The 13753-nt window shown below is 49.7% G+C and overlaps 1 protein-coding gene and 1 long non-coding RNA gene across 3 annotated transcripts in view; one reads left to right on the top strand and one right to left on the bottom strand.

Annotated features, from left to right (window-relative positions):
* Positions 1–1255: 1255 nt before the first annotated feature.
* Positions 1256–3362, bottom strand: LOC112852659 (uncharacterized). Of its 2 annotated transcripts, XR_003222865.2 has the most exons (4): positions 3162–3360; positions 2686–2955; positions 1861–2034; positions 1256–1501 (listed from the first exon to the last, which is right to left on the bottom strand). It is a non-coding gene; the product is annotated as an uncharacterized LOC112852659 (long non-coding RNA). The 2 variants fall into 2 exon arrangements; XR_015248533.1 differs by having other exon boundaries at positions 1256–2034; positions 3162–3362.
* The window catches only part of SLC44A2 (solute carrier family 44 member 2 (CTL2 blood group)), a 27237-nt gene continuing 15785 nt past the window's right edge, over positions 2302–13753 (top strand). Inside the window, exon 1 of the mRNA XM_086699098.1 lies at positions 2302–2455. Within this exon, the coding sequence (XP_086555224.1) occupies positions 2425–2455 (31 nt within the window). The 5' untranslated portion in view covers positions 2302–2424. The remainder of the gene's footprint in view (positions 2456–13753) is intronic.

Here is a 13753-nt window from a genome sequence, read left to right as displayed (position 1 = left end):
TTCGTTCAGATCTTTTTCTATTAAGGTACAGGCAGGTGTGTGTGTGTGTGTGTGTGTGTGTGTGTGTGTGTGTGTGTGTGTGTGTGTGTGTGGTCATATCTCTCTATTCCCCCATACCATCCACAACTACCAACTAAATACAACTTACAATTTCTACTCACCAACAGGACCTGGCAATCTAGCTGGGCTACTCTGGCAGGGTTATGGATTATCTGTGAATGGTGAAGTCAGGCTCCATGAGTTCAAATCCTTGTAGAGCCCCACACTCACTAACTGGGTGACTGTGGAGAAATTACTTAACCCCTCTCTCCAGCTGGAAAATGGTTGCAAGGATTTAAGACAAAGCACTTAATGAGTGGCTTAGCCTCTTTGTGTCACTTTCCCCCACTGGAAAATGCTTGTAAAGATTTAATATAAAGCATTTAATACCTCTTCTGATGCTGACTAAGCTCCCTATAAACATTCACTCTTGTTATAACCTGCAGAGCCACCTCCTTCCTTCTTAGGGTATTTAAATTTTTTCCACTTTTAAAACGAAACGTGTTAGGAAGGGGCAGATGTCAAATACTTGCTACAAACTGAACCCACCTGTGTGACCACAGCCCTGGTTCCTGTCACCCCGGAAGCTGCCTCAGAGGTGCTGCCACCCACAAAGGCAACTGAACCCATGCTTAGTTACCATAGGTTGATGAACTATGACTGTCTTAGAATTTCATTCAAAAGTACCTGGTCTTTGTCACTTGACACAATACTTTCTTTGATACTCATCCACGCTATTGAACTTACCGGTAATCGATGCCTTTTGATTGCTGAGGACTATTCTATGGTATGGGTGGGACCACAGTGTGTTGAACTGTGAATTCACAGCTGTTGAAGTGTGACTTCACCCATTTATGGACATTTGGGTTCCTACCAATTTCTGGCCGTTATGAACAAAGCTGTATAAAGTTGCTGTGAACATTCGTATACAAGACTTTGTATCTTCTTTCTCTTTCTTTTCTTTCTTTCTTTCTTTCTTTCTTTCTTTCTTTCTTTCTTTCTTTCTTTCTTTCTTTTCTTTTTTTCTTTCTTTCTTTTCTTTCTTTTTCTTTCTTTCTTTCTTTTCTTTCTTTTTCTTTCTTTCTTTCTTTTCTTTCTCTTTCTTTCTTTCTTTCTTTCTTTCTTTCTTTCTTTCTTTCTTTCTTTCTTTCTTTCTCTTTCCTAATCTTATGGTTTTATTTTTCTGTGATAAACACCTACGAGTAAAATGGTTGGATCATATGGTAGGCACCTGTTAAACTTTATAAGAAACTAAAAAAACTTTTTCTTTTTTATAACACTTATTTATTTTTGTTTATTTATTTTTGAGACAGAGAGGTGACAGAAAGAGAGAGAGAGAGGAGAGAAGGTGAACAGGGGAGGGTCAGAGAGAAAGGTAGAGAAAGAATCCCAAGCAGACTCCGTGCTGTCAGTGCAGAGCCGGTCCACAGGGCTGGAACTCACCAACCGGTGAGATGAGGACCTGAGCCGAAATCAAGAGTCCGACGTTTAGTCAATTGAGCCGCCCCGGCGCTCCAAGAGACCCTCCCCCCAAGTGGTTGTGTCAGTCTACATTCCCACCAGCAGTGGAGGAGAGTCTCATTTGCTCCAGCTCTTTAAGCAATACTTGGTACCCTTCACCTTCTTACTTGTAGCTCTTCTGGTGGGTGTGTGGTGGCATCTCTCTGAATTTTAATTTGCATTTCCTTGACGGCGTCATTCTTTTTGTTCACTGCATAGTATTCCCTCCCTCTCAGCGAGTTGCGTGCGCGCCTTTGTCCGCACGCGTGCAAGCCTCCCCCGTGTTTTACAATGACTATCAAAGCAGCAGCAGGTAGCAACCTTTGACAGGTGCTCCTCATGCACACGCGCCTCCGATGGCTTCTCCAGGGTCGATGGCAGAGATGAATCGCACAGGGTGAACACGGTTGGATATAATCTTTCTGCCGGGTAACATTTTGTCCCACAGCCTGTGCTCACCCCGCTGGTTGTTACCAGACTAAAATTCTTGCCGATCTGATGAATAAAAAAAAAAAAAGGCATCTTTTTGTCTGTTTCACTGGCACACAGTCAGCGCTCAATACCTATTTGATGAGTGAATGGGTGGGCGGACGAATGAATGGGTGACCACTGCTCCTAGCCCACCAAACACGCCAAGCTGGAGAGTCTCCGGAGAGCCCAGATGGGAAACAAAGGTTGGGGCCCCACCCTCTCCCGAGCCCGGCCCCGCCCCCCGCCCCGCCCCGGCCCGCTCCGGGCTCCCATTGGAGGCGGCGTGCGGGGCTGGCCGGGCGGGCGGGGCGGGGCCGGACCGGGCCGGGGCGGGGCGCTGCAGCCCGCGGAGCCTCCCGCCCGCGCGGGCTGGGGTCGCTCCGGGTCGGACTCCCCTCCTCGCCCGACGCGGCCATGGAGGACGAGCGGAAGGACGGAGCCTACGGTAGGAGCCGCCTCTGGCCCGCGACCGCCTCTGCTGAGTTGGGGGGCTTTGGGGGAGGGGGACATCGGAGATCTCAAACACCCGCGCTGCAGCTGGGGGCCCCCCTCCGGCTTCTCGGCCCAGCATTCCTCTCTGCGCCGACCCCACGCCCCCCTGCTCCCGCCGGGTCGCCCTGCGTCCCCTCTCCCGGGAGCCCCCGCACCCCCTCCGGCTGATGGGCCAGGACGCACGGCGCATGCTCCACCCGGGGAGGTCCCGTTATCTGGGCGGCTCAGATGCCAGGCGGGGGAGGGGAGGCTTGGCGACCGGGGCTCGGAAAAGGGACAGGGCCCTGACTTCCCCAAATCCCCCTCCTCTTCTGGTCGCCTTAGTCCGCTTCTTTCTGCTGCCCACACCCCCCTGGAAGTAGCCATCTCGGGCTTCTGGCCAGATGGGGAAACTGAGGCAAGCCTGGGCAGACCGAATGCTGGGGTGGAAGGCCATCGGTTCTTGCTAGCGGCCTGGAAGGACAGAAAGAAGGGCGCCCTCGGTGAGGTCGCTGTAAGGAAGAGGAAACCATTGAGAAACTTTCCTGGCCGTGTACAAGGGGCTGGGGGGTGCCCGCTACCGTTTCGCAAAGTCCCTGCGACGCGGACCCCCCCTCCCGGGGTGGGTGGCCTTCGCCTCCGGGCCCTGAGGTTGGGGCCAAAATGAGGCCCCTCCCTACCCACGCCCTGCAGTGCCGCCTTTCCCAGGGTTCCCACGGAGGGGGGTTGCCATCCTCAGTTTCTCCTTTCTCTTCTCCATTTTGGGTCCCAGGGCTGAGCTGGGCACATGTCCCACGCAGCTCTCCCCTGGGGCAAAGGGGCGCTGCTGCCCCTCCTTGTGTGACAGGAACTTCCTGGAAACTGTGAGACAGAGGCTTTGGGGAGGGGGCAGGAAACCACTCAAAATAATCAAGAAAAACAAGATGACTGGAGACGTACCTCCCTCCCCACTGCCTCCACAGTGGCCTCAGCAGGTTGTAGAGACAAACAGATGGGGGAGGCTGGGACCCTCCCTGCCCAGCCCAGCCAAGAGGGAAACACAGGGACCTGGCCACCACCCAGCCACTCCCCTCCCTGCCAGCCAATGTCCTGAGGGGCCTCCTTGCTCTTGGGTTTGGCTCAAACCCCAGACCCTGTATCTGTGGGTGCTGTGCGTCCCTTGGGTGTGGCTGGCTGTCTCTGAACTGGGAATCTCAGATTGGAGCCCTGGTCAGGCCCTGCCTGCCTGTGGGCAGCACCTGAGGGACCTTTGATGTCTTTAAGGAGCTGGGGTGGGGGATGGCAGTCAGAGTGGACAAGGATGTGATTCATCAAGCCTTGAATTTGGCCAAAGGGAACCAGCCATAGATGGGCCTGAGCAAACCTCCCAGGCCCTGCCAGACCCACACTCCAGACAGGGGACCTCTATGCCCAACAGAGGTTACGCTGGGCGCCGGGAGCCCATTCCATCAACAAGTATTTTTTGAGCATCTTACAGGCACGGTCTAGACACTGAGAACACAGCAGTGAACAAAGCAGAAAAATTCTTGAATAAATGTATGATTTTAGGTTGTTGTTAAGTGTTGTGGAGCAGAGAACAGGACAGCATGTGTGTGGGAGAATCATCTAGGATTATTTTAGGTGACCCAGGGCTGGAGTTTGAGCCAATAGCCATGGGAAGATTTGGGAGAAGTGTGTTCTAGGCAGAAGGAACAGCAAATAAACCAGCCAGTTGCTTAATTATTTTTCTCTATGACGCCCAAGGAAGCCTGAGGTGGAGACTGCAGCTATGTCTTGCAAGCCAGGCCATCACCTCCTCCAGGGCCCCCCCCTTGACTCCTTGAAGTGGGGGATCTCACGTAGTTTGTAAATAATAGTTCATTCTCATCAGAACCAAAAACCTGGAGCCCTCAGGCTGCCCCATGAAGTCACTGCCAGGAAATGAGGGGCTTTCCTTTGGGAACAGTGTCGCAAGGGTTGCTCACAGATCCCAGTGCTCACAGGGGCACGCCTGGGTGGCTCAGTGGGTTAAGCGTCCAACTTCGGCTCAGGTCATGATCTCACGGTTTATGGGTTCGAGCCCTGCATCAGAGCTCTGTGCCGTCCACTCGGAGCCTGGAGCCTCCTTCGGATTCTCTGTCTCTGTCTGTCTCTGTCGCTCTCTGCCCCTCCCCCACTTGCACGCTGTCCGTCTCTCTCTCAAAAATAAATAAACATTAAAGAACATTAAAAAACCATATCCCAGCCCTCACACAGCCCTTGTATCCCAATGCCTTCCCATCCATCAGCTTTCATGACCTCAGGGGGTGAAGTCAGACAGACTCAGGTTCAAATCCTGATTCTGACACTTAGGAGCTGTGTCACCATGGGAGAGTTGGCAACCTCTCTGAGACTCTATCCTTGTCTGCAGGTCTAGGCAGACCATACTCACTGCTGGGCAGCATTTTGCACAGTGGCTGGTAGGCTCTCTACATGCCAAGAGGCCTCTGGGGCCCATAATGTCGGAGGCATGGATTTTCCAGAGCTGATGGAAAAGCAGCCCTCTCTGTCTAGGCATAGACTTGGCGGGACTGGGCAGGGCAGGAAGCTCCCTCCTCTGCAGACACCATATTTAGATGATATGGGGAAACTGGGAAATGGCTCCTGGCCCTGACGGATGACATCAATGGGTACTGCCATCCTTCCCACCCACCCAGGCATGAGCATGGAAAAAGATTCTAGAACTTAAAACAATACACTCTGATAGGGGGCGGGGGGAAGGTGGAAAAAAAGTAATGGTGCTTGTGTAAAAAGCAGATTCCAGGGGCACCTGGGTGACTCAGTCAGTTAAGCATCTGACTTCGGCTCAGGTCATGATCTCATGGTTCAAGAGTTCCAGCCCCGCGTTGGGCTCTCTGCTGTCAGTGCGGAGCCTGCTTCAGATCCATTCTCTCTCTCTCTCTCTGCCCCTCCCCCATTCTCTCTCTCTCTAAAATAAATAAACATTTAAAAAAACAACAACAGATTCCCTGGCCCCATTTGCTAGAGTCCAACTCAGCTGACAGCAAGGATCTGGCATTTGATTTTTAAAATATATTGTTGGGAGGGGTGCCTGGATGGCTCAGTCGGTTGAGCGTCCGACTTCAGCTCAGGTCATGATCTCATGGTTTGTGAGTTCAAGCCCCGCGTCAGTCTCTGTACTGACGGCTCAGAGCCTGGAGCCTGTTTCGGATTCTGTGCCTCCCTCTCTCTCTGCCCCTCCCCTGCTCATGCTCTGTCTCTCTCTCTCTCTCTCTCTGTCAAAAATAAATAAACATTAAAATATATTGTTGGGAGAGGACATTTGCTTGTTCATTGAACGTTTATTTTTTTCCAAAAGGGGTGATACATTCACATGCTTCAAAATCCAAAAGATACAAAGACTGTGTGGCTTTATCATGAAGGGTCTCCCGTGCGCTCTGTCTCTCAGCATGACACAACCTTCTTGGCAAAGTGCGTCAATGTTCCAGCATCTAGTGCTTTGTTCCAAATGGAGTCTAGGCCTTAGAACCTCGCATGCAATTATATACATATTCCTTACCTAGTGGCTGTTTTTTCCCCCTTTTGCAAAAATGTCAGCAAATCCCTAGTGTGCGAACTCTGAGGCAAGATTGTGTGTGTTCAGTTTGAAGGTGGATCCGCAGTGCCTGGCACATAGTACGTACTCAACAGCTATTTACCGAATGAAAGGGTGTTTGTTTCACCTGTTGCTTCTTTTTTTTTTTTTTTTCAAAGTTTATTTATTTTGAGAGAGAATGTGCGACGGCAAGCAGGGGAGTGGCAGAAGGAGAGGGAGAGGGAGAATCCCAAGCGGGCTCCGCACAGTCAGTGCAGAGCCCAATAATGGGCTCAAACACACCAGCTGTGAGATCATGACTTGAGCCAAAACCAAGAGTTGGGAAGTCCACCGACTGAGCCACTCAGGGGCCCCTCACATGTTGCTTTTTGTTTGTTTGTTTGTCGCTTTTTGTTTCTTTGTGTAATGTATCTTGGAGACATCGCTCATGTCCGTGCCTGGAAAGCTTCCTCGGTGTTTTTCTGACAGTTGCATAAAGTAATGTATGTGTGGATGGAATAGTTTATATTTACCCAATCTTATATTTAACCAATCAAGAGGAATATTAAAAAAAAATTTTTTTTAACGTTTATTTTTGAGGGAGAGAGAGACACACACAGAGTGTGAGCGGTAGAGAGTCAGAGAGGGAGGGAGACACAGAATCTGAAGCAGGCTCCAGGCTCCGAACTATCAGCACAGAGCCCGATGCGGGACTCGAACTCATGAATGGTGAGATCAGACCCAAGCCGAAGTCGGAAGCTTAACCGACTGAGCCACCCAGGCGTCCCTCCGGAAGAATATTTGAGACTTTGTATTGAAGCAGACAGTTCATACGTAAAAGGAAACAAATCCTAAATGCATCAGGCTCCAGAAGTTTTCACATGGTGAACACACCCATGGAATCAGTGCCCAGATCTGGAGGGAAAAAAAAAAAAATTCCCAGCACCCCACAAGCCCCTCATGCCTAAGGAGGGCCAATCCGTATTATTATTTTAATCTTTTGTGGTAAAAAAAAAAAAAAAAAGAAAAGAAAAAACATTAAAAAAACCTAAAATTTACCATCTTACTCATTTTTATTTGTATGTTTCAATAGTGTTAAGTATATTCACATTGTTGTGCTGTGGCCTGTTTTTGTAAGGCCAATGGACTAAGAATGGCTCCATTGTTTGTAAATTGTTGTTAAAAAAAAAAAAAAAAAGGAGCGCCTCTGTAGCTCAGTCAGTTGGGCCTCGGACTCTTGATTTCCGCTCAGGTCACAAATCTCAGTGAGATAGATCCCTGCGTCCAATTCCTGCCTCATGATGACAGCACAGAGCCTATTCAGGATCCATCCTCTCTCTCTCTCTCTAAAATAATAAATAAATAAATTTAAATTAAAAAATAAAAAGGAATATGCGACAGACATGATATGTGAAACCCAAACCTTCAAATCTTAACTATCTCCCCTTTAACAGAAGAAAATTTGCACATCTCCAGTAAGGACATTCCCATTACCCCAGAAAGTTCTCTTATGCTCCGTCCCAGTCAATCCCCAAAGGGAAAGTTGTTTTTAAATAGGATTTAATTTTTTTTTTAACATTTATTTATTTTTGAGAGACAGAGAGACAGAGCACGAGAGGGGGAGGAACAGAAAGAAAGAGAGACACGGAACCTAAGCAGGCTCCAGGCTCCGAGCGGTCAGCACAGAGCCTGACACGGGGCTTGAACTCACCGACTGCGGGATCATGACCTGAGCCGAAGTCGGACACTTAGCCGAGTGAGCCGCCCAGGCGCCCCCCTCATTTTAAATAGGATTTTAGTCTCTTACATAATAAAATAAATATATTCTCATGGGGGCAGAGGGGAGGGGCTAAATAAAAATAAGCCCTCAACCACACAGAATATTTTAGTCTTCCTAGTGAAAGAGCCCTTTACATACCCTCGACTAATTGCCCTCATCGCAGAGGTAGCAGAAGCTTTTGCACAAGCTTAGCCTGTTTCTGTGTGTGTATGTGGCATCTTTACGGTATTTTTTTAAGGCTCCTCTGGCCGGCTTAATGAAAAATGGTCCTGTTCCCAGGGTGAGATACTATGTTGTCCTGTAAACAGCTGAAGTAGATCTAACCTCCTTATGTTAGCATGTGAAATAGCAAAGTAGGAAAGAATATGTGTAGCAAAACAGGGCGTGGGGGGATAAACAGCTACAAATTTGCTTCTGCATGTGTACTTAGACTGTCTGGAAGGAGGAAAGGGAAACCAGGGAGAGGAAGTTTGGGCTCTGGGCCAAGGGTGAGAGGGAGAGTGATTCTTCTCAGTCTGAAGGGTTGTTTCTGGTTGCGGCGTTTTTACTTCGATAAGCACACCGTTTACTCAATATCAACGAAGTCACTTTTCGGGCAGGTGCGGTGCGGTGCGGCAGCAGGTGCTGCCGTGGCGGAGCGGACATGCTAAGAGAGGGGGAAACAGGCGAGATGCTGAGATAAATGAGGGAAATTCTTGGAATGTCAGAGACGGGCTCAGGACAAAAATCATGCAGGGAAGAGGAGTGGGAGTAATCTCTAGGGCCTTGAGGCGGAGTTAAAAATTTTAAGACCATCCTAAGGTGATCAGAGGCAGGAAGGAGGGAGCTGTGAAGAATGTTTCAGGGAGAGGGCGTGGCCTGTGCTCAGGGTACAGGGTCTGTGGGCCGCGGAGAGGACTTGGGCTTTTGTTCTGAGAGAGGTGGGAGCCATTGAGAATTCTGAGCAGAAGAGGGAACCGGCCTGAGTCGGGTGCCCACAGGCACCCTCCGGCCCCTGTGAGGCGCAATGGCAGAAGCCAGACCAGGACAGAGGCGACAGCACTTATCCAGAGGCATGAATCACCTGGTACCAAGGTGCTAAGTAAATGAGCACATCTACAGAAGAGCTAAGCACAGAGTTCTGACTCTGCCAGGTCCCGGAATCCAGCCTCGCCTCTGCTCCAGTCCGGCCGCCTTCTTCCTAGCCCTTTAGCACCTGCACCTTTTGTGTCCCTGAACCTTTCATATACCTGAACCTCAGTGTTTCCATCCATAAAATGGGGTTAACAACAGCATTGGCTCCTTCTTGGGGCTGTCTTCAGGGTTCAGTGAACTGATGCCGGTTCAGCCCTTAGCCGAGCGCTTGGTCCATGGTAAATGCTCAGTCTGTGGGGGTTATTCACAGGGCATAGAGTTCAAGGGCATGGTTGTCAGGGGCAGAGTTCAAATCCCAGCTCCAACTGGCTGTGTGATTTGGGGCAAGTCAGGAAGCATCCGCGTGCCTTGGTTTCTGTATTGAGTCCTGTACACTGAGAGCCTTGCGAGGATGGCATGAGCTTATAGAAATAAATGTCTGGTTTGGTGCCCAGCACAGGCCCAGCACACAGTAGGTGCTCTGTTTTTTGTTTTTGTTTTTTTTTTTTTCTCTTAGCATTGTGTCCAGGACTGTGACTCTCACCTTTTGTATTCAGACTCTTTCTTCCCCAAACTCTTGGTCAACGGGACTCATCTGGGTGGCTGGGATCCCACTGCCCAGGCAGGCACAGATTTCTGGGAAGGCTGAGTGAGCCAGCCTGGCTGTGTGGGTGAGGCCCTGGGCTGCTGCAGGCCTTGGGGACTTGGCCAATTATCTGGAAGCCACAGGGGCTGGGTGGCACTTGATGTCCTGGCTCCAGCATTGTGACTGGGCAGCCTGTATCAGTTTCCTTATCTCCTACACCCACTGCACCGGCTGGGAAGGACTTTGTGCCCAGCAAGCCCAGGACCCAAGGGTCCCCCACCCAGCCTGGTCTATTGGCCCAGCTTTTCCACACCTTCCCCCCATACTGTTACATCTTTAGTTCTGCCTCTGTCCGTATCTGCCACAGAAAAGGCCCGGGTTGGAGCCAGAGGGGCCTTGGTTTGATTCACATAGCTCTATCCCTCACCAGCTGTGCGGTCTGAGCCTCATTTGGCCCTCTCTATCAAATGGGACCATGCTCCTAGTTAGTGTTTGTTGAACCCCAGACTTTGCTAAGTGCTTTTTGAGCACTGAGTCCTGACAACACCCACGAAGCAAATACAGCTATCGATTCCATTCTCCGGGCAGGAAAATGGCAGCCTGGAGAGGGAAAGGGCTTGTCCATTCACCCAGCCCTTTTGTGGGCAACAATACCACTCCTGATTGTTACAAAGAGAGCACATGAAACCTGCTGGCACAGAACCCGGCTCAACACTTGCTGGTTCATGGCCTAGAGACCAAGGGGCGGCAAACTTTTTCTACAGAGAGGCCAGAGAGTAAGTATTATCAGCTCTGCGGGCCACGTATAGTCTATCTCGCGAACCCAGCTCTGCCGTTGTGGCCCGAGAGCAAGTCACAAACAACGTGAACAGGAACGAACATAGCTACGTACCAAGAAAACTTGACTTACAGCCACTGACATTTCAATTTCACGTAATTTTCACATGACAAAATAGTCTTCCTCTTTGGATGTTTCCCAGCCATTAGCCATTTACAAATGTAAAGACCAGGGGCACCTGGGTGGCTCAGTCGGTTGAGCATCCGACTTTTGGTTTCGGCTGTCATGGTCTCACCGTCTGTGGGTTCGAGCCCCCTAGTCGGTCTCTGCAATGGCAGCACAGAGCCTGCTTGGGATTCTCTCTCTGCCTCTCTCTGCCTCTGCCTCCTCTCAAAATAAATAAATAAAACTTAAAAAGAAAAAAAAAAAAGACCATTCTTTGTTCTAGATCATGTGAGAACCGGCAGTGGGTGATTTCTTCCACCCTGCCCCCTCACCCCACCCCCGCCCCATGACAGTTTGTCAACCCCTGGCCTAGATGGTTACACACTGTGATCGGCAGAATCATGGTTCCCCCCACCCCCACCCCCGCAAACATACCCACATCCTAATTCCTGGAACCTGTGACTATGTTAGCTTACAGGCCAAAAGGGAATTAGCAGATGAGATTAAATTTAGGGTTTTTTTTTTCCATTTTTTAATGTTTATTTTGTTTTGAGAGAGAGAGATAGTGCGACCGGGAGAGGGGCAGAGAGAGAGGGAGACACAGAATCCGAAGCAAGCTCCCGGCTCTGAGCTGTCAGCACAGAGCCCGACGCGGGGTTCAAACTCATGAACCGTGAGATCATGACCTGAGCTGAAGTCGGATGCTTAATTGACTGAGCTACCTAGGCACCCCGAAATTTGGGATCTTATGATGGAGAGATTATCCTGGATTATCCAGGTGGACCCAAGGACAAGGGAGGACCCCTATAAAGGCAAGAGGGAGGCAGTAACAAGTCAGAGAGGGAGATGTGGTGGACGTGGGCTTGACGGGTGTGTTGGCTTTGAGGATGGAGAAGGGGCCATAGGCCAAGGAATGTGGGGGCGCTGGCAGCCTCTAGAAGCTGGAACAGGTAAGGAAACAGATTCTCCCACAGAACCAGCCGAAAGAACACAGCCCTGCCAGTGCCTTGATTTTAGCCTAGGGAGATGCTCTTGGGATGTCTGACCTCTAGAACTGTAAGATAATGCATTTGTGCCGTTTTAAGCCACCCATTCGGTGGCACTTTGATACAGCAGGCACAGGAAATTCATACAGGTCCTAACTCATGAGCTGGGCAGCCCCCCTGGCTCTACTGCTCACCACAGGTATGTCATTTCTCTCTGGGCCTCAGTTTCCGCATCTTTCAAGCGGAGGTCACGGTGGGATCAATCTCACAAAGCTGTTGTAAGGATGAACTGAGGGAAAAGCATGCACCGTGTTGGAAAAGCGCCTGGCACATGGTGAGGCGGTCAGTAAAATGGAGGCATTGGGGCATTTGCACTGTTATCGTCTTGCAGGATTGTTGCAAAGATTCAGCGAGTTCTCATCCTGCAGGGTTTGGATCAGGCTCGATGATCAGAATCCAGGAGTATTTGGGGCACCTGGGTGGCTCAGTGGGTTAAGCATCTGACTTGAGCTCAGGTCATGCTCTCTCAGTTCATCAGTTCCAGCCCTGTGTTGGGACTGTCAGCTGTCAGCACAGAACCCACTTCAGATCCTCTGTTCCCCTCTCTCTCTGCCTCTCCCCCACCTGCTCTCTCTCTCTCTCTCACTCCCTCTCTCAAAATAAATAAATAAACTTAAAAAAAAAAAAAAAGGAATCCAGGAGTATTCAACTTGCCCCTCCCCCTATTCCCACCTGCTAAAGTTAATGAGAGCTAATGGAACTGTAACATGCTCACATCAAGCTTCCCTCCTGTATTTCTCAAGAACCAACAAGGCCAGGCCCTAGGCCAAGCCAATGCCAGGCACCACTGTGCATCTTTAGTTCCATCTTACAGAGATAACTCAAGTTCACACAGCAAGGTCATGGCCCTACTGTCTCATCCACAGCCACCAATTTCTCTGAGAGCTGAAACCTCTCTGTGTGTCTTCCCCTGCCCAGCCTGGCCAGGTTATGCTCCCGCTCAGACACTCTCAGTGGCTCCCACTCACCCATCGGACCTGGAGTAAGGATCTCCTACTGGTTGGTAGATGACTGGGCGAGCCACTTCTCCTCCTTGGGCCTTGGTTTTCTCCACTGTAAAATGGGTTGATGATAGGACTTCCACTATAATGAGGACAGAGCTCGAGTCAGAAAGACACTCCGTAGTCAGCACCACCCACTCTTATATGGTTCCTTCCACTCTGCCAGTCTGGCTGGCATTCAGCTAACATGGAGAAACTTCCAGCGCTCCCCTTATCCCTTCTCCACCCTTACCAGTCTCACCTTTTATCAGATGTAGAAATATGTTCCTGTGTTTTTCCCTTCATACTTGTAATAGTTTTGAGGTGTTTTCTTTTTCTCTTTTAAGCACTTTTACTTATTTGAGTAATCTCTGCACCCAATGTGGGGCTCGAACTCATGACCCCGAGATCAAGAGTCACACGCCAGCCAGAGGCCCCAATAGTTTTGAGTCTTTATCTCTCTTGCATGATTAATCCATGTGGAATTTGTTTTGCTATGTGTTGGGAGTGGAGTTAACTTTTTTCTTCCGAATGCAATTGAGGCCACGACCTGACTTATCCTCTCCCTGCCCACTGAAAATTCCACATTTATCAAGTATTAAATTCTTGATGCATAAAATTCACAAATCAACTTAAAAATTTTTTAATGTTTATTCATTTTTGAGAGACAGAGCATGAGCAGGGGAGGGGCACAGAGAGAGCGCGACCCAGAATCTGCAGCAGGCTCCAGGCTCCGAGCTGTCAGCACAGAGCCCAACGCGGGGCTCAAACTCCCAAACCACGAGATCATGACCTGAGCTGAAGTTGGACACTCAACCAACTGAACCACCCAGGCGCCCCCGCAAGTTAACTTTTTAAATACTAGAAAACTCTGGGGCACCTGGGTGGCGCAGTCGGTTGAGCGTCCGACTTCAGCCAGGTCACGATCTCGAGGTCTGGGAGTTCGAGCCCCGTGTCAGGCTCTGGGCTGATGGCTCAGAGCCTGGAGCCTGTTTCTGATTCTGTGTCTCCCTCTCTCTCTGCCCCTCCCCCGTTCATGCTCTGTCTCTGTTGCAAAAATAAATAAACATTGAAAAAAAAAATTAAAAAAAAATAAAATAAATAAATAAATACTAGAAAACTCTAAGCTACATTTCTACTTTCAGTCTTAGCTACCTATACATGGTTTGTTCATTCAACAAACACTAACTGAGTGCCAGGTGCTACTTTGGGCCCTAGATACAGTTATGAACAGAACAGATATAAACCCCTGCCCTTGTGCTGTGAACAGC

The sequence above is a fragment of the Puma concolor genome, chromosome A2 (assembly GCF_028749965.1).
Source record: "Puma concolor isolate L17-30 chromosome A2, mPumCon1.1.hap2, whole genome shotgun sequence".
Classification (NCBI taxonomy): domain Eukaryota; kingdom Metazoa; phylum Chordata; class Mammalia; order Carnivora; family Felidae; genus Puma; species Puma concolor.
This window is presented reverse-complemented; position numbering and strand designations above follow the sequence as displayed.